At 52.1% G+C, this 24386-nt stretch overlaps 1 protein-coding gene across 1 annotated transcript in view; it reads left to right on the plus strand.

The window, feature by feature from the left end:
- The window catches only part of RPTOR (regulatory associated protein of MTOR complex 1), a 303099-nt gene that overhangs the window by 149163 nt on the left and 129550 nt on the right, over positions 1-24386 (plus strand). The window contains exon 7 of the mRNA XM_084751163.1: positions 17362-17421. Within this exon, the coding sequence (XP_084607289.1) occupies positions 17362-17421 (60 nt within the window). The remainder of the gene's footprint in view (positions 1-17361; positions 17422-24386) is intronic.

The following is a 24386-nucleotide window of genomic DNA, read 5'->3' on the forward strand; positions in this document are numbered from 1 at the left end:
CTTGAAACTCAGCAGCTCTGCTAGAGGACAGGCTTCCTGTGTCCCCACGGCTGGGTCTAGTTCAGGCTCCGTGGTGTCTGAGCGAGGGTGTCCCCTGCAGGCTCCTGTGTGGGCTGTTTCATCCACAGTTGGGGGAACTGTTAGGGAGGCTCAGACGGTGTGGCCTTGCTGCAGAAGGAGTGTCGCTGTGGGTGGGCTCAGGGTTCAGAAGCTCAGGCCTTTCCCAGTTTGCTCTCTTTGCCTTGCGAGTGTGGAGCGTGGTGTGAGCTCTCAGCTACTGCTCCCGTGCCAGGTCTGCCTGCTTCCACCATGCCCCCCACCATGCTGGCCATGGACTCTGGAACCCCGAGCCCCAAGTTAAATGTTGTCTTTGATAAGGTGCCTTTGTTAAGGTGTTTTTGTCACAGCAATTGAGAATTAACTAAGATAAAGTGTGTACACACGTGTGTGTATATGTGTGTGTGTGTGTGCACGCGTGCGTGCGCCAACAGAGGTGGTGAGAGTCTTCCTGGAATGGAAGTGTCAGGTGGTAGTGAGCCTCCTGACATGGGTGCTAGGATTGAACTCAGGTGCTCTGGGAGAGCAGTGTGTGCTCCTCACCACTGAGGACCCCCCCACACACACACACACACTTGGTTAGATTCTTTTTGTGGTTTTTGTTTGTTTGTTTGTTTGTTTGTTTTTGTTTTTGAGAAAAGGTTTCTCTGTGTAGTTCTGGCTGTCCTGGAACTCACTTTTTAGACAGGCTGGCCCCAAACTTACAGAGATCCACCTGCCTCTGTTTCCCGAGTGCTGGGATTAAAGGCATGCACCATCACCACCTGGTTTTTGTTTAGATTGTGTGTGTGTGTGTGTGTGTGTGTGTGAGAGAGAGAGAGAGAGAGAGAGAGAGAGAGAGAGAGAGAGAGAGAGAGAGAGAGACGGGAAGGAAGGAGGGAGGGGACTGGAAGCCTTGCCTGCCAGAGGCTGATGCAGAGGAATTGCTGAGTTTGAGTCCAGCTTAGTTACACAGTGAGACCATGTCTCGGAAAAGCAAAGAAAACCAGAAGAACAAGCACAGCCAGTTGTCTGGCTGACCCGCCTTGCAGTGCTGCAGTAGTGTCCTTTGACTTTGGTCCTTCATAGTCTCCTGTGAGAAATTGGCTTCACCATCTGGAAACCAGCTCTCTCCTGGTCCTCCACGGATCCCTGTTGGCCTTTGAGTGGCCCCTGATCCACCAAAGCAGTAAGATTTTTCATGTGGCCGCTCAGAGGATGTTTCTCCCAAGCTTAACTAGACTCTTCACATCCCAGTCTCTGCTTCCATTCAATTAAGATGAACATCATGGGAGCTGGAGAGATGGCCCAGTGGCTTAAGAACACTGACTGTTCTTCCAGAGGACAAGGGTTCAGTTCCCAGCAACCACATGGCAACTCACAGCTGTCTATAACTCCAAGATCTAACACTCTGACATAGTCATACATGCAAGCGAAACACCAATGCACATAAAATGAAAATAAATAAATAATTTTATAAAAAGACGAACATCACACTGCTCTTACAATGGAGAACACAGTGCTGTGGAAAGCCTTGACTTTGGTCATAAGAAAAAGAATTAAAGAATTTCAGAGTGGCTTGGGCTGCGGAGTCCACCAGTGAGCCTGGACGCCACGCGCCACGGGGACAGCAAAGTCGATCATGGAGTCTAGAGGGAGCCACACACAACAAGAAGCTCAGTGTGATACTCTTGCAGTGGCTACGTTCCCACCAGGGGTGGAGTAGGGACGGGCACAGGGAAGACAGTCTTCAGGGCACAGGCACGGGCAGGCTGAGGGGCTTTCTGACTGCAGCCCTTGTGCCCTGGCCCGGGTTGACCTAGCTGCTCTTCTGTGTGGCTCAAAATGAGGATGTTCAATAGAGAACGCAGTATGTGGGTGAAAGTTACTCAGAAAAGAGCTAGGAGACCAGGAAGATGAGTTGCCTTTGTGGAGACGCCACTGGGGAAAGGGAAAGGCAAGAAGAAAGAAAGGTAGCTGTGAAGACCTCTCTCAAACCAAGTACATCTCACCATGCTAGAGACATCGCGCTCTGAGGCATGAAGGCCAGTGTACAGAAGATGGTAGGAAGACCAAGGGGGAAAAGGGGGGGGCGGGGCAGGGATAGACCTTAGAAAATGCACTCAGATGGCAGAGTGAGCTCAGCTGAGAGTGGTTACCTGCCTGAAAATGAGTGGCAGTTGTTCTTTATGGCACCAAGTCATAAGGGTGCGGGACTCCGCGTTAAGACAGGCAACAGCCAGCAGAGGCTAGGGTCACAGTGGAAAAGGAGTAGGAACACAGGAGGGCACAAGTGTCCTGACAGCGTGACTCTGACACATCGGAAAGCTGAGAGGGGAGACCTCCAGGCAGACAGGGAGGAGGAGCTGAGTCAGCAGCGGGGTCAGAATGCCCCCAACAGTAGAAAGTTCCAGCAAAAGCGGGATTTTTAACTCTAGGATTATCATCCCACTTGGTAGCTGCACACCCGGCCACGTGTCCAGCAAAGACTGTGCCATCATGAGATGAACCGCACCTGTTCTGCACAGGAGACGTGACTCGTCCAGCGCCTCCCTTATGTCTTCTCTGCTCTTGACCCCATGGTGCAGTTGGAGCTCAGCAGTGAAAGGCCAGGGCGCAGAGGCGTGCTGGGAGAGATGTGCTGTGCCTGAAACCTGGGTTTAAAACGCCAGTGTACACGATGCCCAGAAGGAAACGGCTTTGGGTTAAAGAAGAAATGCTCTCTCTTGACTTGTGTTTGGTTAGCTTAATTAGCTTATCACTGCTGTTGATGCTGAGGCAGCAGTGCTGACCTCAGTCCGGCCTGGAACTGCAGGCTAGGGTTACAGCAGTGTGCCGAGTCGTGTTGTGCAACTTGAAAATACATCAAAAGTAAGAAATACTCAGGCTGACTCCAGTGAGAGCATGAACAGCAAGATGCAGCTGGAGCATGCAGCCAGAAAGTGAGGACCAAGGAAGAAGGCTCAGGGGAGGCTGCAGCCGACAACAAAGATTCAAAGAGACGAGGTCGGGAGCCTGACTCCTGGGCTCTGCTTTCCTCATGGTCTGTATACTAGTTTTCTCATCTGCTACGGCATCTCCTTGCCCCACTGTTTCTAAGATTTAAATCGAAATTTAAGATTTGGTTAACAACAATTGCTGCCGGTTACTGAGCATCAGCCGCACCATTGATTGCACGGCTGACGTACGACAGACATGGGCGGTTGAATGACACCAGCCCTGCTTTCAGGATGAGGACATCTGGGCTCATCCCCTGGGAACTTAGAAGGACAGACCCAGAGCAGACGTTCTGACCTTCAGCTGTGCCACCTGTCTGGCTCCTGGTGGCATCCTGCCTGGGGCCCTTGCTGCTGGGTGTCTGCTGTCGCTGTGGTGCTGCTATGGAAGGAGCCAAGACAAGACCCTGCCTGCTTAATCCGGTCAGCACAGAAGCCCACGTTTGCTCCAGTGTACCGCAGTTACCGCAAGTCCAGGCCAACCGGCAGGATGGCATGAAGTGGGAAGCAGTCAAGGAGGCGTTAAGGCCCAGGCCTAGCACAGCGTCCGCGGGTCTCGCTGCTGCAGAGTGTACATGTCACACCAAGTACACGCAAGTCCAGAGCCGTCTCATTCTGTCTCTGGCAATGCTATTTTCTTTCTCACCACCCATAGAAGTGCCAGAGAGGAGACTCACAGCCTTTCCTGTTAAAGCGCCACTGGTCCTTGTATGTGCTGCACTAGTGGACTATGGCTGCACACTGGCCAGTCTGTGTCTGCAGACTACACTTCTTGGCATTCTAAGGTCAGTGTGACTGCTTGTCTGATTTATGTATGCAGAGTATGCCTAGGCCGACAGCTTTCATCAGTAATATTGCCATGTTTCAAAGCTTCTGTGTACACAGCTGTGTATTCAACAATAGACGCTCGTGACCTCTGTGTCAGTGAGTGGTGGCACTTTTCCCGTGGTGGGGTGTGTATTCAGCAATGGACGCTCGTGACCTCTGTGTCAGTGAGTGGTGGCACTTTCCCCGTGGTGGGATGTAGAAGCTGCCTCACTTCCTTTTACTTACACTGCACTGAGGTGCGTCCTAGATGACATCTTTGGCATGCCAGCGTGTGCTATCATAGAGGACTGTTCCCTGGCTTCTTGCTGTCCATGAGACTGCTGTCCGTATTCATGACACAGGACAGGCTTAAACAGGCTTCAGAAGCCACTCGCACGCACCGCGTGCTGAGCTGCCGCAGGTAGGCACTAGCTCTTGCTTTGGCTAGCCTTTCTCTTCATCGTGGGTGATACCAGCTGTGTTGCAGGTAGCCTCCGTGCACGCGGCTGATGAGGACTTCTGAGTCCCAGTAGCTGTCTGCTGGGAATGGGGACTTGAAGAGGAGGGGCATGCTTCCGCCAATGCTTGGGTGGCAAGAAGGGAATGGAGCATAGTGTCTTCCTTGTTGGGGCTTCCAACAGCCGGAAGAGGTTGTACTGAAGGGAACAGGTGGAGGAGGGCACCCTGTGTAGATGCTGTCCTGCCCGTAGACCTCAAGTCAGCTTAGAGGGTAGAGGCAGCCCAGTGCAGCAGGACCTTTGAGGGGCAGAGGGCGGAGATGGTCCCCAGGACACGAGAGACAGGGTGAGGTCCCTAAGCGTGAAGCTTTGTGCCCGGTGCCATGTGGACTGACTCAATTATATCACATTTATATCGTTGTATGCTCACCTGCCATCCCTGCATTCAAGACATGGTGACTTAGAAATACTAGAAATGTATTGCTGGCTGTCTGGAGGCACCAGCGCGGTGCAGTATAGTGAGTGTAGGGTGAGACGCCTTCCGGAGAGCAGGAAAGCAGTGTCCTCACATGGCGGTGAAGCTGGCTGAGGGACGAGAGCCAGGCCTGGCTGGATGACTGCAGTCTCTCAGGACGGAGCTGCTCCCAAGGCCTGTGCCAGATTATAGCGTCTGTTGAACGATTCAGGGGAACGTGTGTATTCAGACCGTGATAGCCATCCAGGAAATTAAAGCCTAAATAGGAGAGCGTGGGGTGTAGACCAGGGTCAGTGTGGCAGTGCCCTGCCAAGGAATAAGCACCCAGTCCAGACAGTTTATATTATTAGCTTCTTTATATGAAGATAACATTTTCAGTTACGAGCCATTCTTTAAGAAGCCATGCATGCTGCCATGCCATTGGCTCAAAGCAGCTGAGATCTGGGGCCCCCTTCCACCTCAGACTCAAAGGAGACTCATGGTTGGGAGAGTCAGAAGACGCAGAAACCATCTCCGCCCCGCTTCACAGGAGTGAGGGCCAAGGACTGCTTGGGCATCACACAGTGCAGAGGAGGAAAGCACTCCCACTACGTGCATGTCACTCATCCATATGTCCACCCCCCCCCCAAGTAAATAGCTAGGAAAAGGGCAAGGCAACGCAGGACAACTAAGGGAAGTAGGAGTGGGAGATGCTCTGGCGTGGGGAAGGTGTGGCACGGGTGCGGGTCACACTGTGCCTGCCCACCTGCCTTGGGAGACGTGGCTTTCCCCTCGGGTGTGTTTGGAACTGTCCCCAGTCACTAGGCGTAAGAACTGGCAGCGTGCCTGAGCAGAGCTGAGACGCTTGCTTCCAGGCTCTCTGGATCGACCTCACAGTACTTACGGCGACAGGACCCTAAGGAGCCTGTCCGAGAGTGGCTCCCTGATGATACACCCTGAAGGCCAAGCTGTCGTGTCTGTGTGTGTGAACCTGAGCTTCGTGCGTGCTAGGAGTGCACTCTGCCAGCTACAGCGCCTCACCAGCCCCTGCTGCTGACTCTTACGTACACAGAACCTGCCCAGATGTCGGTGACCAGGTGCTTCTGCCTGTCGCCCAGGTCTAGCCTGTGACCCTGTTTGGCCCTGGAACTGCCCTTCCGGCCCTGGCCTTCCATAGGTTGTCTGCTCCCTCGTGGGGCTTCTCAGCATCGCCGCCTCTGCCTGCTCCTCACTCCCAGGCCAGCATGTCTACCAAAGGCGCAGCTGCACTTCAGGCGCCTGACTGCCCTCGAGCTGCCTGTCGTTGATGAGCCAGTGTGTGAAAGAAACTAACGTGTTTGGTTTCCATTGTATACCAATCACAGGTTTGTTTGGGGCTTTTTTTGTTTGGTTGGTTTGGTTTTTCGAGACAGGGTCTCTCTGTGTAGCCTTGGCTATTCTGGACTCACTTTGTAGATCAGGCTGGCCTCGATCTCACAACGATCCGCCTGCCTCTGCCTCCTGAGTGCTGGGATTGAAGGTGTGCGCCACCACCACCTGGCTGTTTTGTTTAATCTCTGTAATTCTGGTTTTAAATGTCAACTGTCCTCATTTTATGAGTTACAAGCAGCTGAATATGAGAAGTTGACTACCGAGTCCTCCTTGGCTAGCTGCAGAGCTGGGATTTGAACCCAGGATTTCTGGACTTGCAAGTCCTGGTCTTGACCACCACTGTGACTTAATAATTTCACCTCTGTGCATGGGCACATGCCATTCCTGGTGAGCAGAGCACTTGAGCACGGTGTGAGCAGGCACGAGGACCTGTCACAGATCTGCCCTGTCAGAGGCAGTGCGTTTTGAGCTGAATGGCTGTTGGTGATAATGAGGTCACCTGACTGGGCCCTGTTTATGGCTCCTGATGTTACAGCTTCGCCACAGTTTGTCACCATTGTCCCCACCCCCACCCTAGTGGGGAGGACTGCTGGAGGCTCTTCAGGTGAAAGGTGCTGACCTGTGTCACCATGCTGTACTCCAGCAGTAGGTTTTAATATGTGTGCTAGTGTGGGGCAGTATATTTTGTGAGTGCATGGAGATGCATCATTTAAAACATCTCATCCCTTTATGGGTCACTTTTTCTTTTTCTTTCTCACTTCCATGCCCATTGTTAGCCTTGAGGCTTGTTGGAAAGCACCTCCCTTTCTTTTGATGTGTGCCTCTCACCCTCCAAGGTAAGGCACTGGGGCCTTTATACAGGGAGGACTGATGAAATCACTACTCCTGGCCAGAGTCGGAATTGAACGCTTAGGCGTGCGATGGCCCTCTGCTGGCTGGGTTCTGCTGTGTTCATTGTGCCACAAAGCTCTCCTCAGGCCATTGGCTGCTTTTGAGGCCGCTCAGTGGCCAGGGTGGTAGGCCTGTCCCTGCAGGTGCTATCCTGCTAGACAGACTCCTTTGCTTGGTCACCTGTTCCACAAAGGGAGCACTGATTGATGGTCTATTAGAAACAGCCCACGTCAGTGTGACTCTGTGGGTCTGAGTGTTACCTGGTCCATTCTTGCCCTAGGGCGAGTCAGTTTTCCTGTGACCCTGTAAGGACGGTTCTCTACTTCCCAGCAGTAGAGAGCAGTGTGGCAGCCCAGGAAGTCCCATGGGATGGCAGCTGTGAGGTTGGTGTCAGCCTGTGTGTATGAGTAGTGTAATACACTGTAATTTACACGGAGCTTCCCATGCGCCTTTGCCTTAGCTCAGGATGCACACGCGTGTGATTGGCTGGGGACCAGTTGCAGCCTGCCTTAGAGCTGAGCTCACTGGGTACACACCCTGCCTGGCTTCCCCGTGGCCTGCTGCTGCTTCCCTAAAGTCAACTGATGTCCGCTGTGGGCTGACCGGGGCTGCCCCTCACAGTGTGTGATACAGCTGGCCCGGGAGGACTCCTGCTGCAAGGCGGGAGCACAAGATGACACAGGAACAGCATCCATCTTTAAGATATTAGCCCTCTTTTTCTCTTCCCTTTGGCGTGGAAAGCTTTTAAACAGTCAGATCATTCTCTAAAAGTGTGGCTTTTCTCACTCACTCACACTCTTGGTGTACCGTCCCTTTGTCCAGGCACTGCATCTGCCCTTACATGGGGCCATGCCCTCCTTTTCTTTCTTACTGCTACCACTTCTTGCAGTGTGAGCTGTCTGGCAGCAAAGCCACAACACCCCCTGCAAGGGGCCCTGTTTTTTTCAGGCATGGTGGGGTCTGGGGGGCTATGACAGCCTTTACTCCTTTCTTTGTGACCATTTTTAAAGTTTGTTCTTTGCATTATACTTGGGGGTGGGGCGTGTGTACACCCTGGTGCACATGTCAGAGAACAGCTGGTGGGGGCGCCCCTGTCTTCCAGTGTGTGGGTCCTGCAGATGGAACTCACTTGTCCAGCGTGATGCAGGCATCTTCAGCCACCTCCCGAGCCCACTCTTCTCCCTTTGCCTCTGCTCTTTGGCTTGTGGTGCGTCCTATGGGGCTTGGTGCTGAGAAGCTGACTGGAAAGATGCAGGAGTAGAGATGTGGCAGACAGAAAAGCTGGGATCTGGTGGGCTGTGCCTGCTGTGACAGAAGACACGGCGGTACAACCTGTGTGTTTTTATCACACACAGTAGTCAACAGCTAGTGTCCATGAGAGTCTCTGTAGGGAGCAGTCTCAGGTTGCGGTCATGCTGGAGGGGGATGCTGTGCTTGCAAGACTTTGCACACACTGTCAACACACAGGGACCAGAGGAAGCTTTGCCAAACCCTGAGTCTGTCCTGGGAAAGGCTTTGCCAATTCCTAGGAGTCTGAGGCATTAGGGTCCTTGACACTGCTCATGCCAAAAATACGTACTCCCTCGGGACTCCGTCATCTGACACATCCTTCAGGGGTTGCTTATTCCCTATCACCTGTTTTCCCTGCCTGGGCCGGTTTCAGGCCCTTGGTTTACTTCTCAGACTCCTTAGGCTGCTCCAGCTGACAACGAGGGGCCTCTGTTCCAGCCGAGCATCACTTCTTCCCTGCCGTGTGCACTTGAGAGCCAAAAACAAGCATGGGGCTGTGTGAGGAGAGGGCGCGCAGGCAGGAGTGCTTCACTTGCAGCCTTCCTCTTCCTCACTTCTGCACACCGTGCTGCTGTGAGCAACGAGAAGGCTCAGCTACCGCTTCATGGTGTCTGCCTTTCCCACCTACGCACTACATAATTGCGCTAGGTGGATTTCATACACATTCATACTGTGTTTCCAGGATCTCCAGGCTAAATCTGACCGCTCCTTATTACTACCTGGTACTCTAGCTCAGTATCCCATCGTATTTATAGACGGAATTACGTAAGCATTTGCCCAGTAGTATAAACTGCAGTGTCCTGTGGCCCAAGGCACCTGCTCCTCTTTTCAGAGCACAGCACCTACCCTCCTTCTGGACACTCTGCACAAGGCATGGTACTAGCACGGCAGGGAGTGCAGCTCTTGGCCTCTGCTGCTCTGAAGCTGGAAGGTGAGACCACCCTGGGTCACTCATGCAAATGTGTCACTTTCAGAGAAGAAACTGTCCATCCCAGCCTGTGACGGGCAGACGCTGTTCTTTGGGTGGTGCCTGATTTGAGGGTTTCGCAGGGTACAGTGTGTAAATCACTGTGAGAAAGTCTGCCCCTCCCTACAGAGTTCTCACCTGCTTCTAGAAGCCTCAGGCACCTGATGCGGAAGCCACAGACCAGGAGCGCAGCAGAGGAAGCATTACCAGCCTCCCTCCCCACCTGCTGGAGGAGGAGGAGAAGGCAGATGTTACCACACGTGCGTGCGTGCGTGCGTGCGTGCGTGCGTGCGTGCGTGCAGCACAGCAGGAAACACATTTAAGTTAGCTGGAAACTAGTCTGACCTCATTGACCACTGCTTCTAGAACATCAGATATTGGCGGCTTGTCACAGCACTTCTTCACCTCCCACCCAGGGGCTGTTGTTTGACCACTATTTGTGCTGCCAGGAAGTGAGCTCATGCTGGGCGTGGAGGCACACTGGGGAGGCAGAGACAGGTGGATCTCTGTGAGTCCGAGGCCAGCCTTGACAGGACAGCCAAGGCTACACAGAAAAACCCTGTCTTGAAAAACCAAAAGAGAGGTGGGGGCAGGGGAGAATACACAGCAGCAGTGAAGAACCTGGAAGGCGCCGTTGGCTGTAGGAAGCTTGCTCTCTGATGGAAGTTTTCCTTGCCTCTGGCTGGACTTCCATGCGAAGTCCTAAACCAGCTGTATTAACATCATCTCCATCTGCTTCTGTTAAAACAATGCGCTCAACGTCGTAAAGCAGGCGGAGTGTCTGGCACCTACCAACTGCATAATTGATGAAAGGTCTATCAGGAGACATTAAATCCACGCTGGCGACATGACTGCTCAGATGTGCTCTGCCGTGAGCAGGAGGGGAGTGTGGGCTCTCACCTGGGGCCTCTGAACGTCTACATCTGCTGCTGGAGGAACAATGACAAATGTAAACTGCCAGCCGCAGAGGGCAGGCAGGCAGTCCAGGGGACACGCCAGCATAGAAGGCGTAGGCATAGCTGCCTTAGGCTGAGGGTGGCAGCTTTGGTTGCCCCGAGTTGGAGCAGAGGTCACAATGCAGGCGGGTGGGGACAGGGACGGTTCCTTCTTGCTTTAGCTCTTGTTTCCTGGCAGGTGAGAACACTGTTTTGTCTTTGGCTGTACATCTTGGGCCCCGCCTTTTGCCTCTGCGCTAACACAGGTCACCCTCCCCTGCTTCTGTATGGCTCATTTTCTGTGGGGTTGTTAGGAGTAAAACCTGGATCTGACCCCCCCCCACCTCAAAAAACAAATCCCTGAGAAATGTTCACGTTTTTAGTGAGAGGCTGAGGATGGCTCTGTTGGGGCACACCTGAAGGCTTGGCCTCTGTCCCCATCCCCTCGCTGCTCCTGCTGGTGAGGAACAAGAATGTCTAGGTTTAAGTTAGGGGGATTTTCTTCAGAGGGGCTTCCTCATAGATAGTTCTCTCTGCTTGCTCGAGCCAGGGCCTCAGCACGTAGCCCAGGTTGTCCCACATGTCTTGATCCTCCTGCATCAGCATCCAAAGACCTGGGATTACAGGCCTGTGTCACCTGCCCTCTCAGAGCAGCTGAGGAAAACGTTGATGTCTTCTGGGGGACCTGCGTGAGGCCTAGCCGAAAATGAAAATGTGAGCTTAACTGTGAACCCCACTTGCCTGGGTCCCAGCTTCAGCACTCAGGACTTCCCTTGTGGACAAGGGTTGTTGGGTTAGAAAGGGAAGGAGATCCATCTGTCTGCATCTCCTCACCTGACCTTTGCAGTGCTGGCCTTCGCTCTGCACAGGAAGTGAGTGAGTGCATGGCCCCAGCCTGCTTGAAATTCTCCCAGCCAGTTTCTTTTCCCACTTTTACTTTGGATAAGAGTCGGCCTTGGCTCTGGGCCACTAGTCGTGCCGCAGTTTCAGAGCTCTCTGGTGGCGACACCTCAGTCCCTGTGCTGGGAGCCCCTCATGCTGTGTTGCTCTCAGCACACCCCTGGCCAGTCTCAGCTAGGAGCAGCTTCTCTTGGCTGCCACTGAGTGGCGAGTGGTGGAGTGTTGGGCTGCTGTGCCCTTCGGTCTGCTTTGACCACGTCATCTCCACCGCCTGTTGATGGCAGGCCTACAGCTTTGTCTGAGGCTTCTGCAGAAAGGAAGAACAGATGAGATGGCAAAGGGGAAAGTGCGGTGCCTGGTCATACAGTTCACGCTAAGTAGTTGTCTCTTTGGAATTTAAAAGAATCATGTGGTTTGTTTGTTTTGTTAACAAGTTCTAGAGTTCATTTAAAGCTTCTACCATAAGGCCACTCTCCCTGCTAGGCAGATGGCACCCCTGTCGGTGTGAGCACCAAGTGTGCCTATGTGGTCTGTGCAGAGGTGGAGGATGGCACCCCTGTGGTGTGAGCACCAAGTGTGTCTATGTGGTCTGTGCAGAGGTGGAGGGTGGCACCCCTGTCGGTGTGAGCACCAAGTGTGTCTATGTGGTCTGTGAATTGCCCAACTTAGGCGTGAGGGTCAGAGTGGTCAGATTCTGTGTGCCTCCTACAGCAGTTGGGCACCGAGGAGTGAGGAGCCTGAAGCTGTCACAGACTGGGGCCAGTTCCGACAAGAGGCTCCCCTGCCCTGCCACGTAGGACCCTGTCATGTGGGAGTATGCCATGAGGCAAGATGTGTTCTGCCTGTGTTTAAAGTTTCCTCCCCAGAAAAAGGTGCCTTCATAGGAAGGAGTGTTGGCCTCTTCTTCCAAGTCAGTAGCAGCTGTTGATAGTACCAGGGGAAATTGTGGGGAGGGGTGTGGGAGGCAGGGGTGCACCTTTGAGAGCTTGCACCCTTCAGATGTGTAAGCTTTGTGGGGTTGGCTAGCCCTGGCAGATTCTCCTCCCATCAGGTGTTGACTGCCTTCTCTTTATTGGAGGACAGATGTCAACCATTTGAGAGAAAGCTAAAATGGTAGAGCATATGGGGCATAGAGGGCAGCCCTTTGCTGCTTGCTCCTTCCCCCTGGTTGAGGGCTGTGTCTCATCCATGTCTCTTTCTAGTGAAAGGCTTCAGGTTTTTTTTTTTTTTTTTTAAGCTCATCTGGTTCAACAGCCGAGAGAGCACCTAAGATAGCAAATGCCTCCCTTCATGTGTGTAATCCTGCCTATAGGCCTAGAAGCTGCCAATGGAAAGCCATTCTGTACAGTCGAAAGTGAAGCCTCAAGTTTGTGAATTAGCACCAAGGAAAAAATCACAACAGCTAAGAGATTGCGCTTAGTTGTTCCTTTGAAAAACCCTGTTCCCCAGATTTGGCCTCGTGCTCAGTATGTCACCTAGGCTGGTACTGAGCTGGCAGTCATCCTTCTGCCTCAGCCTCCTGAGAGCTTAAGTGACAGGATTAGCATTGTTTATTTATTCGTTGTTTACTTAATGTGCATCAGTGTTTCTGTGCAAGTATATCTAGTATGCCGCTTGTGTGCCTGCTGTCCCTGGAGCCCCTGGGACTGACAGATGCTGTGAGCTGCCATGTGGGTGCTGGGAGCCAAACTCGGGGCTTAAGCCCAAGTGTTTGGAGAAAGCAAAAACAATTAAGGGAGAAAGACCGTACCTAAGAGTAAGGCTTTGAGCTTCTCTGAGAAAATAAGACACATTCAAGTGTGGCAGTGACTCAGGCTCTTCAGGGGAGACACAGGCAACTGTCTTAGCATTAGCCACACGTACCACTTACATCTCTGAGGCTGCTAAGATCCTTTTGTTTCTTTTCTCTTTTATTTGATAGGTGAGGCTGCTCTGGTAATGACAGTGTGAAATCAGGAGCCACTGGGGCTGCACAAGGTGCTTAGTACGTGTCCTTCCTCAGAAGTGGGGTTTCTAGTGAGGGGCCTAGCAAATGTCAGGTTTGCAGCTGGTGATTGGTCAACTGGACCTAGAGTGAGGGGCCCCTTCCCTGTTCGTGTGCCCCCAGATTTCTCTGCCTTTCCGTTTTGCCCAGCTTTATAGTAGCGTTTCTGTGAGTGGAACAGAAGAAAGGGTTTTATAGATGGAGGGGAGCTGCAGAGAATAGAAACAAAGAGCTAAAATGAATCAGAGTTCCTTGTGAGGCAGAAAATAGAAAAGGGATTGGTTAGCCTCGGGTCCCCTCTGGTGTAAGGATTAAAGTAGGCTGGAACCTGATTGTTGGTGGCAGGCTGCTGCAGTTGGCCTGCTGAGGGAAGTGATGACCCCTCCTGCTGGCTGCTGGAAGGCCAGGTAAGCAGCCCAGTTTCTGGCTGCTGTGTAGGACTGCTGTGCAAGGCAAAAGAAAAAAAGAAGGAAAAAGAAAATTTATGTTCAGCCTTGTTTGTATAGCCACCTGGTCCAAAACTGTGGCTCCTGGTGAACTGCCACAAGAGGGTCCTCTCGCTGGTGCTGCACCACTCTGCTATGTCCTCTGGCTTCTCGGTCTGGGCTCATAGACATCACCTCACAGAGGCTCCGTGTCAACGCATCTCCTGCATCTCTTCCAACACCTCAGGTTTCACCTTTGCCCTCTGACTCCAGTGTCCTCCTCAGCTGTGTTCCTTGTGCTCCGTGGTGACCAGCTTCTGAAGCTGCACATGCCCAAGGCCACTGCTTCACGGTCCACAGCAGCTGGGCCGGGCCGAAGGGGCTGGCTGTGAGTTGTCATCATCGTCAGGAAGGGGCACACCGTCCTCCCTGGTCCTCCTGCTTAATCGGCTCGTTTCTTGGAAAGCAATACTTCTGAAAAGCTTCCTATTTGCTGTTTACAATGTTCTCTCTTTGTTGTTTTTTGTTTTGGCTTTGTGTGGTTTACTTGTTGAAACTGGCCTTGCTGTGCTGCCCAGGCTGGCTTTGAACTCCTGGGCTCAACTGCCTTCCTGTCTCAGCCTCCCAGCCAGCAGGAGCTTCTTTCTTGTGTCCCTTATGTGCAGGGCTCCTCCATCTGTGTAAGAGGTGATGGTTCTTATTTCACGGTGAGAAATACACAGCAACAAACAGAAGGTGAGACACGGGGCGATAACCACCAAATGGTTATTTATTTATCAGCTATTTTGTTATTTGTTTTTTATTTAATATTTTACACAGGCTTTTGTCTTGTAGCCCAGGCAGGGCTTGAACTTGAAATGATCCTTTTGCCTCAGCCTCCCAAGTGTTTGGTTTACAAGCATGAGCCATCATACCCAGCCAGTTTTAATGGATTATTTGAGTCTTTTTTTTTTTTTAAGGTGGTCTTTCTATGTAGCCCTGACTGTCCTGGAATTAGGTATGCAGACAGGACTGGCCTGAAACGTGTGGAGCTCGGCCTGCCTTTGTCTCCTAGGTGCTGAGATTAAAGGTGTGCGCCACAATGGCCAACACTGAGTCATTTTGTTTCTTCAGTTCTTGCCTAGGCCCTGGGCTTCATTGTGGAGGAACACCCTCATGTAGAAGTAAAAAGGTGTGAAGGTGACGGCAGTTGTTAGCTCTGGTGTGGAGAACTGAAGCTGTTGGTGAAGGGATTTTGCAGTTTGCGTTCTGATGTAAGCACGCTTCCAGTAACCATAGCCTCGGTAGTTTAAAGTTGTGTAATGTCCTTGCTTTAATTCCATATTTAAGAGAACTGTGCCTTTGTGCTATTGTAAAAATGCTAATTTTGCAGTCAATAATCAAATTAGGTTTTTATAACCGTAAAGTGTATCAGTTCTAGAGTCTGTTTCAATATTTCCTCTGACCTTTGACACTGCACCTCCGGTTTTGGAAGAGCCGTTGCAAAGCTCAGCTTTTGTGCTCCTTGCTGAGCAGAGGCAGCTCAGTTGGGATGGGGGGGAGGGGTGGCAGCCGTGTAAGATGGACTGTGCTTGCCAGAAGCTTGGTTGTGGGACTGACCTCTTTGGCTTTGTTCCTAGCTCCAAAGTGTCACTCTTGATCCAGGAATAGAGTTTGTGACTAAAGCAGGCTCCCTCTGGGAGTCCATTGAAAGCCCTGGGGCTTGTCAGGGCCTCTAATTGGGGAATCGGAGCCTTACTCTCCCTTCTTGGTACAGGAGACACTGCACTCTCCAATTAATACTTCCAGCCTCCCGTTGCCACAGGGATCCTTGCAGTCACATCCTGTCTGTGGCCCATGAGTCAGCCAGTGTGTGAGGAAGATTGGCTCCCTCCAGTCTTAGGTTATTTCTTGCCATTTCCTGGCAGCCTTCAGTGCTGACCTCTGACCCTGACTGCTGCTACAGGCCCCACCTGTTATGTGAGTGTACGGCCCCACAGGGTATAGCCCTTCCGGTTTTTCTTTTTGGTTTTTTTTGTTTTATTTGTTTGTTTGTCTGTTTGTTTGTTTTTATACTTACCAAGTGGTAGTTTTTAATATTTTGTCTGGAGTTTATTATTGCTGTTGACAAAAGCCTTAGTCTCTTACCAATGGGCCTGTCATTCCTGGACTCAAGATATCCCAGTCAGTAAATCCATTGTGTAGAGAAGACAAAACAATGAGTGTGGCTCACACAGAACTCAGACCCCAGAATGTGTCCCTTGTTGGCCATACCTTCCGGCAGAGCTTGACACTATTGGAACTGTCTCTCTGTGCGGCCCCAGGACGCCAGGTGCCCGGAGGGGGCTCAGCAGAACTCTCAGAAGGTCAACAGAAGGATCCAGCTCGGAGCCTAGCACCAGCCTGGCTAAATTCAGCCTCCAGCTCCTGTAGACTGTGAAGGGGCTGTCCCTGCTGTCAGAAATCGGAACCTCGGGTTTCTTGGTCTGCTCTTTGAACCTTGGCAGCTCAGCCTGAAGCTCACTTTCTCCCCCTGAGACCGAGGCTGGGCAGCAGCCCTCCATGTCCTAGTCCGAGGCAGGAGCTTGTTCTCTTTATCTTTTTCTGTTTTCTTGCCCCATTATCACACTGCTGCCTCTGTCGTCCAAACCTACTCACCCATAAAGATTTTTATCCTTTTCTCCTGGCCGTGTCCTCATCTGTGTACTGAACACTGTCTGTGGGCGATATGTAGACATGCATTTTACAAATGCTGTCCTGGTGAGTCCCGTGTACGGCACAGTCATCGCGACTGGGAAATAAGCACAAGCTGCACACTGTCCTGGCTTGGCTCCTGCCTGAGACACAGGGAGAGAGGGTACCCACCATTGCTCTCTACCAGTGCTGGTGGGCTGCCCAAGAGCTGCCACGCACCGTCGCCTGCATCCTAGATGGAGGGCCACCTCATGTGCTGTGTTACTGCTGCAGCTTTTGAAAGGGGCTACTGCTCTTAATTTTAAACACAGACAGTTCAAGCATTTTACATTTCTCCCACTAGAAACATCAAGCTGTTTTTTTCCTCAATGATGTCATTGATCCTGTTCTGTTCTGTGCCAGTGGCTGTAACCGGTGGGGGGCGGGGAGAATGGATGGCTTCCTGCCTTCTGTCAGCTCACACAAATTAGGTAAGGCCCCGCCACTTCCCTTCTTGCATCTGAGGGTAGATTTGTTCACATATGAGAGTCTTTCAGCTCTGGCTCCCTTGACTTTTGATGATTAAGATGGTATAATTGAATCTGTTTCCTTGTCTTCGCTAAGTGACACTTGTGTGCCTTGAAGGCACTCATCTACCCCCCAGCACTACGCACCCCTCCCTTCCCCTCGTTTTTTAAAGAAAAAATGAAAGGCAGGGTGGAGAGTCCAGTCCACCTCAGCAGTTCTCAGCTGGAGTCCTGCTCTGAGTCTCAGGCTTGTGTGGCTCTCCCTCTGGGGGCCAGGCTCCCCTGAGAGCATGCGACCCCTTCCTCCTGATGCTGCTGGCCCAGGCGCTGCTATTTAGTCTTAACAGGCTGGCGATGGTGTTTGCTTCTCTGCCAGGACTAAGGAAGCACTGTATTCGTTTACTGGGGCCACCCTGTCCCCACCTTTGATTTGTATTTTTACTACTGTATTTTTATTTTGTTTTGTTTTGAAGACATGTTTTCTCTGTGTAGCCTTGGTTGTCCTGGACTCTCTGTGTAGACCAGGCTGGCCTTGAACTCACATCGATCCGCCTGCCTCTGCCTCCCGAGTGCTGGGATTACAGGCGTGCGCCACCACGCCCGGCTCCCTGCTGTACTCGTGTTCAGGGTTCCGCTTATGCCTCTTGTGTTCTCTCCTCTCTCTGCAGGTTTTGCATGCAGAAGTGTGTTAGTCTGGTGCCTGGAGTCACACTGGATTTGATAGAAAAGTAAGTAAGATCTGAGCCCTGGTGGCTTCCTGCATCTGAGCCTTGTCCTCATCCATGTCCTCAGGGCCCCGCATAAGCGTGGGTGCGTCAGTGTGGTTCTCCCCTTTGATGTGGCTCTGTCCTTGTATTCTCTGATGGGGGCTCTGCTTATGATCATTACACACGTGCTCAGTGTTGGAGGGACTGACGGCGCAGGGTTAGAGGAAATGACAGGAAGCTCAGCTCCTTTGAATGTTAAAATACTGCAGGCTGCGAGGATGCAGAGCACAGTCCTGCCCACTCGGCCCAGCCGAAGCTCTGCACTCACCATTTTACCTTCAGCCATGGTGCTGTCTGGGGTAAACCCATTCCAGAAGCAGAGGCGGGGTGTGCGCCATGTGAGAACCTGTGTCCCCTCACCACCGAGGAGTCTGCCCCTCTCCTGCTCTGACTCCTCTGCTCTGAAACAGTGTCTCATGACTAAACTTGGCCTGCATTTGATGCCATCCTGACTTGTGTCAGAAGGACGGAAAACTTGGGGAGGGAACCCCATATATTCCAAAATTACTTGCCAGATGATTTTTTCCAAGGTGTGATACATAGTAGTATATGTGAAAACACCCAGGGCCTGAATTTATTAAAGTAGGTGGGAAAAGCAGATCTACCCCAGGGATCCCCAGACGAGTGCTTGCCTTGTGCGTTAGGGAACCAGCTCACGACCTGTGCCAGAGCCGCGCTGCTGCCTCCCAGTGTAGCCTGCAGGGAGAGTACGGCCGCGCACACGCAGGCGGCCCCCATTGCGAGGGAGGGATACGCACTAGGACGCACGCACGGTCCATTGCTGTAACCTCTGAAGGTGAATGCACAAAGAAGTATGCGGCCCTAGGGGTGAGGGTGAGGGTGAGGCACAGTCACTGTATAGAAGGCCCTAGATTGGATTCCCCAGCGTTGCCCAATAAAAAAACTATAGTTCTAATTTCAGCTGCATAGCAAGGAGGAACTTGAAACCGGTGAGGAAACAACGGCATCGAGGAATTCTGACTTTTCCATAAACACACACAACCACATGCACATCTTACAAAAAGAGCACTCTATATTTATTACAAAATGCAGCCTGTAAAATACAGTCTAAAAGTAATCAGAATGCAGTGTGGACGCCACACGCAATTCAAGGCTAGTCTTTCTCTTGGCTTTTGAAATACCATCTATGCATTCACAAACATGGCAGATAGCATGGGAAAGCAGTGCCTCATCAGTGGGTGCCAGCAGAGCCCAGGAGGGCTCAGTAACCCCTCTGCCAAGCAGGGTGTGGTCCGAGCAGCAGTTTAGAAGCCACACTGTGTTCCATAGCAGCATGGGGCTGTTGGTGGGCAGTGGCTGGGTGGCTGATGCTTCACAACCATTGGTAACCCTTCACTCGGGAGCTGAGGAAGCTGCCCTCAGTCAGACACAGTGGAAAGAGGCAGAGTCTTAGCTGTCACCTGCTCAGTCACAGTATGGTAGACAATTGAGCTGTTTTTTTTCTTTCTTTCTTTCTTTTTTTTAAAATTTTCGAGACTCACATTGATCCGCCTGCCTCGGCCTCCCACGTGCTGGGATTAAAGGCGTGCGCCACCACACCCGGCCCTTGAGCTGTCTTTCTTAACATTTTAGTGTGAGATTATGACCTAGGAACACATTTGCTGATTTTCTTTCTGGACTCACTTTGTAGACCAGGCTAGCCTTGAACTCACAGAGATCCGCCCTGAGTGGTGACTCACTGCTACCTCCCTGAGTGCTGGGATTACAAGCATGAGCCACTGCACCTGGCGGTTTGCTGATTTCCCTAACATCATAAGTGGCTATAGGACCCTGGATGGCATGGTGACACGTAGGCACATGTTCAGTTCTGTCTGCTGTGTTCTTACTGCTCACAGATGTTATGCACGCGTCATCAGGGGGCAGAATAATGATGCTGCTGAGACCAGGGGCCAGTGCAGCAGACAAGGCTGGGCAGTGCAGATCACCTGTTCCCTGGAAAGTCTTCCTGGCCTATCCCCACCCTTGCTCATCCTTTCTGGAGCCTCAGTGCCTGAGTGATGCTGGAGTTTTCCCAAGGTGTGACCACATGAAAACCAGTGTCCCTAAAACCAGCCACTCTGTTCCTGGGCCTTCACCCTTGAAAACTGAACCTGAGGCTGAGCAGCTAAGTGCTCTTGCTCCATGGTTAGGAGCATTGCCTGCACCCACAAGGCAGCTCATAACTGACCGTAACTCTAGGTCCCTGGCATGCAGGCTGGCAGTTAGCTAACAGGCTGACTGAAGGTGTTAACCTGTGCCTCACCGCAGGCAGCCCCGCTGCGGGGAGAGTATGGTGACGTAGCTGATGCTTGTGCTCAGGCTGCGGGTGTGGGAGACAGGTGGCACAACTTGGGGCAGTTTTGAGTGGCCCACCTCCCTTTTGTGTCATCGTTGTGCCCACCATAGTCAATGGTTTCTAGGCAGTCCCTGTGCTTGTGTGGCATTCTGCCTCTGTACTGTCCACCCAACGTCCCTGGTCCACAGGTGCACAGCCAGTGCGGCACTTGATGCCACTGGTGCATCTCTATGCTGCTGAGTTTTTTACAAACAGAAGCTTTGACCCAGTTTTCACAGCCACAGCCTTCTTGGCTCCCCTCACCACCGTGATGAGAGGCAGTAAAGCAGAGCTGTCTCTAGCCAGGCAGCAGGGCGTAGAGCAGAACTAGGCTTTTTTTTTTAAGTTTTAATTCATGTACAGGCTTATGTCCTATATTAGGCCATTTTGGGGGTTCTAACATACAGTACCACAGAGGCTGGAGGCATAGCTCGGGAGTTAGGCACTTGCCTAACATGGACAAGGTCCTGGGCTCTGCATACAACACATGCACACACGCACTGCACAAAACAGAACACGGAAGAAGAGGGTTTGGTTAGCTTACCATTCTGGACCTCCAATGTCATGGAGCGCTGCCTAGTGAGGCCTTACTGCAGGAGACCCTAGGATGTGCATATAACATGGTAAGACAGGGAAGAGAGTATGTGTGGTGATCATATGTGTCTCCTTTTAAAGTCCCCAGAATTCCCCCCTCTGGCTCCACCACTGACGTCATCTAACCCTACCCCTGCACACCGCTCGGATTCAGTCGTTAACCTCCTTGTACCTCACACTTTGGCTAATGTCAACCCTTGAAACCCTAGGGACACACTCAAGGCACATCCAAACCGTAGAGCATCCTTTGCTCAGCATCTGAAAGACTAGAGGAGATGTAACACAGGATGCAGGGCCATGGACACCGTGTAAAGGGGGCACTGCTCTCCTGCTGCTGCTGTGTCTCCCCGTGGTGGTTCTGGAGGCCGCAGCCACCTGGTTTCCCAATCTGAGAGCCCCTTGCATCATCATACATCTGCGCACAAGCTGTACAGGCAGAACACTGGGCCCCTTGGCTAAGCATGGGTCTCTCCAGTGTCCCTATGGTATCTTGTCCCCAGCAGTGCACCTAGGCACACTTTCGGGAAGTCCCCAGCAGTGCAGCCTAGGCACACTTTCTGGAAGGAGGACCCAGGAGCAATGTTGTAGTGCTAAGAGCATGAGCAGGCTCCTGGGCTTGACATGCTCTCCAGACGGTCAGTCCACTCCCCTTGCCCAGGGGACACAGGAAGGAAGGTCTCTACAGGTCACACTTGCACGTCTCACAGTATAGTGCCCGCCAGGCCAAGCCAGCCCCAGCCCCCAAACACTTAGAAAGCCTTCTGATAGTTTTATCTCTTTAAAAACTCGGCTGAGATGAAGTGACGTAGACTAGTTGCTTGGTGCTCTGCTGCACAGTCAGCACTTAAAGTAGCTTGGTCGGATGCAGCCTCCAGGACTGCCTGTCTCCGCGGAGCCCTCAGGTGCCGGGGACGAGCAGCAGGTGAGTCTGTGTAGGACACCCAGGGATGCGTGTTCACCCTGACTGCCTTCCTGCCTGTGCTCAGACCCCAGAGCAAAGGCCCTGCCAACCCACCCAGGCAGCATGGGTGTTCTCTTAAAAAATGTATAAATAGCTGATGGTTTGAGAACCATGAAATATTTCAAAATATATAAATTTTTGAGTAGTTGAGAGATTTTAATAAAAACATTTGCACGATATTGACAGTGCTGTCGGGAGCTGCTGGGTGAGGTGGGTGTGATTGGCTGGTGGCATACTGGTCACGTGCCCCTGCTCACCATGGCTAGTCTACTGCCCCAGAGTGGCGGGCTCTGAGTTTTCCAGCTCTGATTTGCATTACAGCTGACAGGGAATCCATCATCTTTCTGACGCCAGGGCCCGCATGGACTCCCGCGTGGTTGTGCTACAGGCCCTGCCTGTGCCTTCTCCAGGTGCAGTGTGCCTTCACACACGGAGCACGAAGGCCTTCCCGTGCAGCCGCGAGCGTGCCGGCCTGGGGCCCACACTGAGTGCTGGCACAGATGGTTTGAGTCAGCTGTCAGAGCACACAGCAGTGGCTCCCTGTCCAGGTCCCGAGTTTCAGTCCACTTACTCTGTAGCTGCTCACTATCCTGAATGAAATCCTGAGCGCTGCAGATTGGTGAGAGGCTACAGAGGAAAGCCCTGCGCGGCAGAACTCAGGAGGCCTGAAAAGGTGAAGGGGCCGGGATCTGAAATTACAAAGAGCTTACAGGGACAAGTGGGTGCTGGGAAACTTCTGGCAGCACTTAAGCACAACGTCAGCCGGGCTTCGCTTAGATATGCAGTTGGTTTTCTAGCTTTTTAAAGATTCTGAAAATTCACTTGCATACAGTCTCACTCTTTCATTCATCTCATCAAAGGGGAAGTCCTTTCTGTTAACTCCCTGGTCACACACACGAGCGTGACTTTGGTTCTAGCCCAGCTGGCCGCTATGGCAAGTTCCTCTGCACAGACAGCCTGAGGACAGCAGGCCTCTGGCTGCATTTGTTTCCTTCGTGATAAAATATCCCAGCAAGGAGTGGGCATCTCTCCCCACATACCTCTCCCTGGAGCCAGCAGTAGGCAGCTGAGCAGCACTCCCACCTGTGTCCTTTCTCATGCGTCCTTTCTGCCACTCACACTTGTTTCTTACACCAACCACCCGTGTTGTGCTCAGGGCTCTGCTGACAGAATGCTTCCAGATGAGAGCCTTGGCTGTCAGGGCAGCATTTCACTGAGCCATGACCCGTGAGAATTGTAGCACGAGCTACAAGTAAGAGCCCCTGAAGGCACCACGGGCCACTCTTGTGCTCTTAGGAGGCTGGCTTGTTCTTTCTCCTTTGCTCTTGAGGATAGGAGTGAGAACCTCATTGTACACCAAGCAGGAGTGACACCACAGACCACCTTCATGACAGTTGGGTGTGACACCTCTTCTACTATCCGTCAGTCAGAAGTCCTCTCTGAGTTGGGTTGTTATCACTGGAGAAGGGCTGAGCTCCACACACTGCTGGCTTGCCAGGTGGAGATGGTGGGGACCGGAGTCAGCTCCAGGGCTTGCCTCCAGATGTGAGCCTCAGGGTGCCAGTGTGGCCCCTCTGTGGCCCAGCAGTTACCTGCACTTGCCACAGGCACGTATGGGTGTTCCATTAACTCCAGGGCCGCAAAGCTAGGGAAGGCATTTGTTTTCTGATAAGCTGCTGTGTCTGCAAGGAAGGGTGCGTGAGCCCCCTTGGGCCCCCTCCACTGCTTCTAATTATCTGTGCTCACCTAATGCCTGATGAATAAGCCTGTTGCTGCTGCAGCGCATATTTATATTCCGAGTCCTTTGAGAGAGTGGCAGCAAGATCCATGCTTGCAAATTAAGGGACATTTTTCAGCCCTGAAACAAAGTAATGAAACGCTTAAACAGTGCTAGAAATATTAGGGTTCCCAGAAAGCTCTAGGGATCTCACGGATGCTGAACCTGATCTGCAAGGCTGTTAGTATTCTGATCACTGGAGGCACAGAGTGTACAAAAATTATTCATGATTAACATCGATTGTGTAAACACATTCTAAAGAGCTAATGGCTGCATCTGCAGCAGCGCAGCTGCCATTGCTACCTCTGGTGCTTCAGAGGCTACAGGGCCGCATAGCCTTCAGGTGCCCCCTGCCCTAGGGTGGGCTTGATTCTGTATTTGAAACTACATGGTTTTTATAGTTACAGCCTTTCAAAGCAAACATTTTCAGAATGCCTGGTATGTGCCCAGTCCTGTGTCAAGGGCTTTGTATCTGTTTCCTTTCTAAAGGGCCCTTGGAGAGTGAGTATTGTCATCTGCCTTCTAGGAGCCAGGGAACTGTAAATGCGGAGTGGGTGAGTCATCTGTACAGTCACTAGCGCAGGGGAGTCACTGCAGTGAGCATCCGAGCCCTGCCCCGCCCCAGCACACACTCACTCAGGAAGATAAGTGGGCTTCTCTGTCACAGGCGCAGGGACCACACTTGTAATTTCCTTTGCTGCCCAGACAGAGTCAAAACATGGACTAGTTTTCATTACTCATTAAAAGACACAGGCTTGTTTTTAAAGGTTTCTTTCCAGTGCCCTTGTAGCAGCTCTTTATGGTGAAAACCCATCAATTGATCAGCATGCATGGCTCACCAATGCTCTGAGAAACCAGCAATTGACCAGCATGCTTTGGTCACAGTCCTCTGAGCAACCCTCCCTGATGGTGGTTTAGGATGGACTGAGACAGACAGACGCCCAGGGCCTGAACAGTGGAGACGGGGGCAGTAGCTGGAGGGAGTCTTGAGCACTGACAAACAGAAAACGGAATCTCTGCTTGCCACCCAGAGGCCTCGCTCGGCGGTCGCCGCTGCCCATCACCTCACCTCTAGTGGGTCACTTAGGCATCTTCTGCTCTAAGCCCTGTAAGGGCAGAGGACAGGTGGAAGGTGCCAGTTACCTCTGTGCTTGACACACCACTCCTACAGGAAGCCCATGGTTTTTTCTTAACCCTGAGGGACATCACAGGCGAGTACTGGAGAAAAGATGTCAGGACTCGGAGGTTGCCATGGGGTG

This window comes from Acomys minous (assembly GCF_964271855.1).
Source record: "Acomys minous genome assembly, chromosome: 12".
In the NCBI taxonomy this organism is placed as follows: Eukaryota; Metazoa; Chordata; class Mammalia; order Rodentia; family Muridae; genus Acomys; species Acomys minous.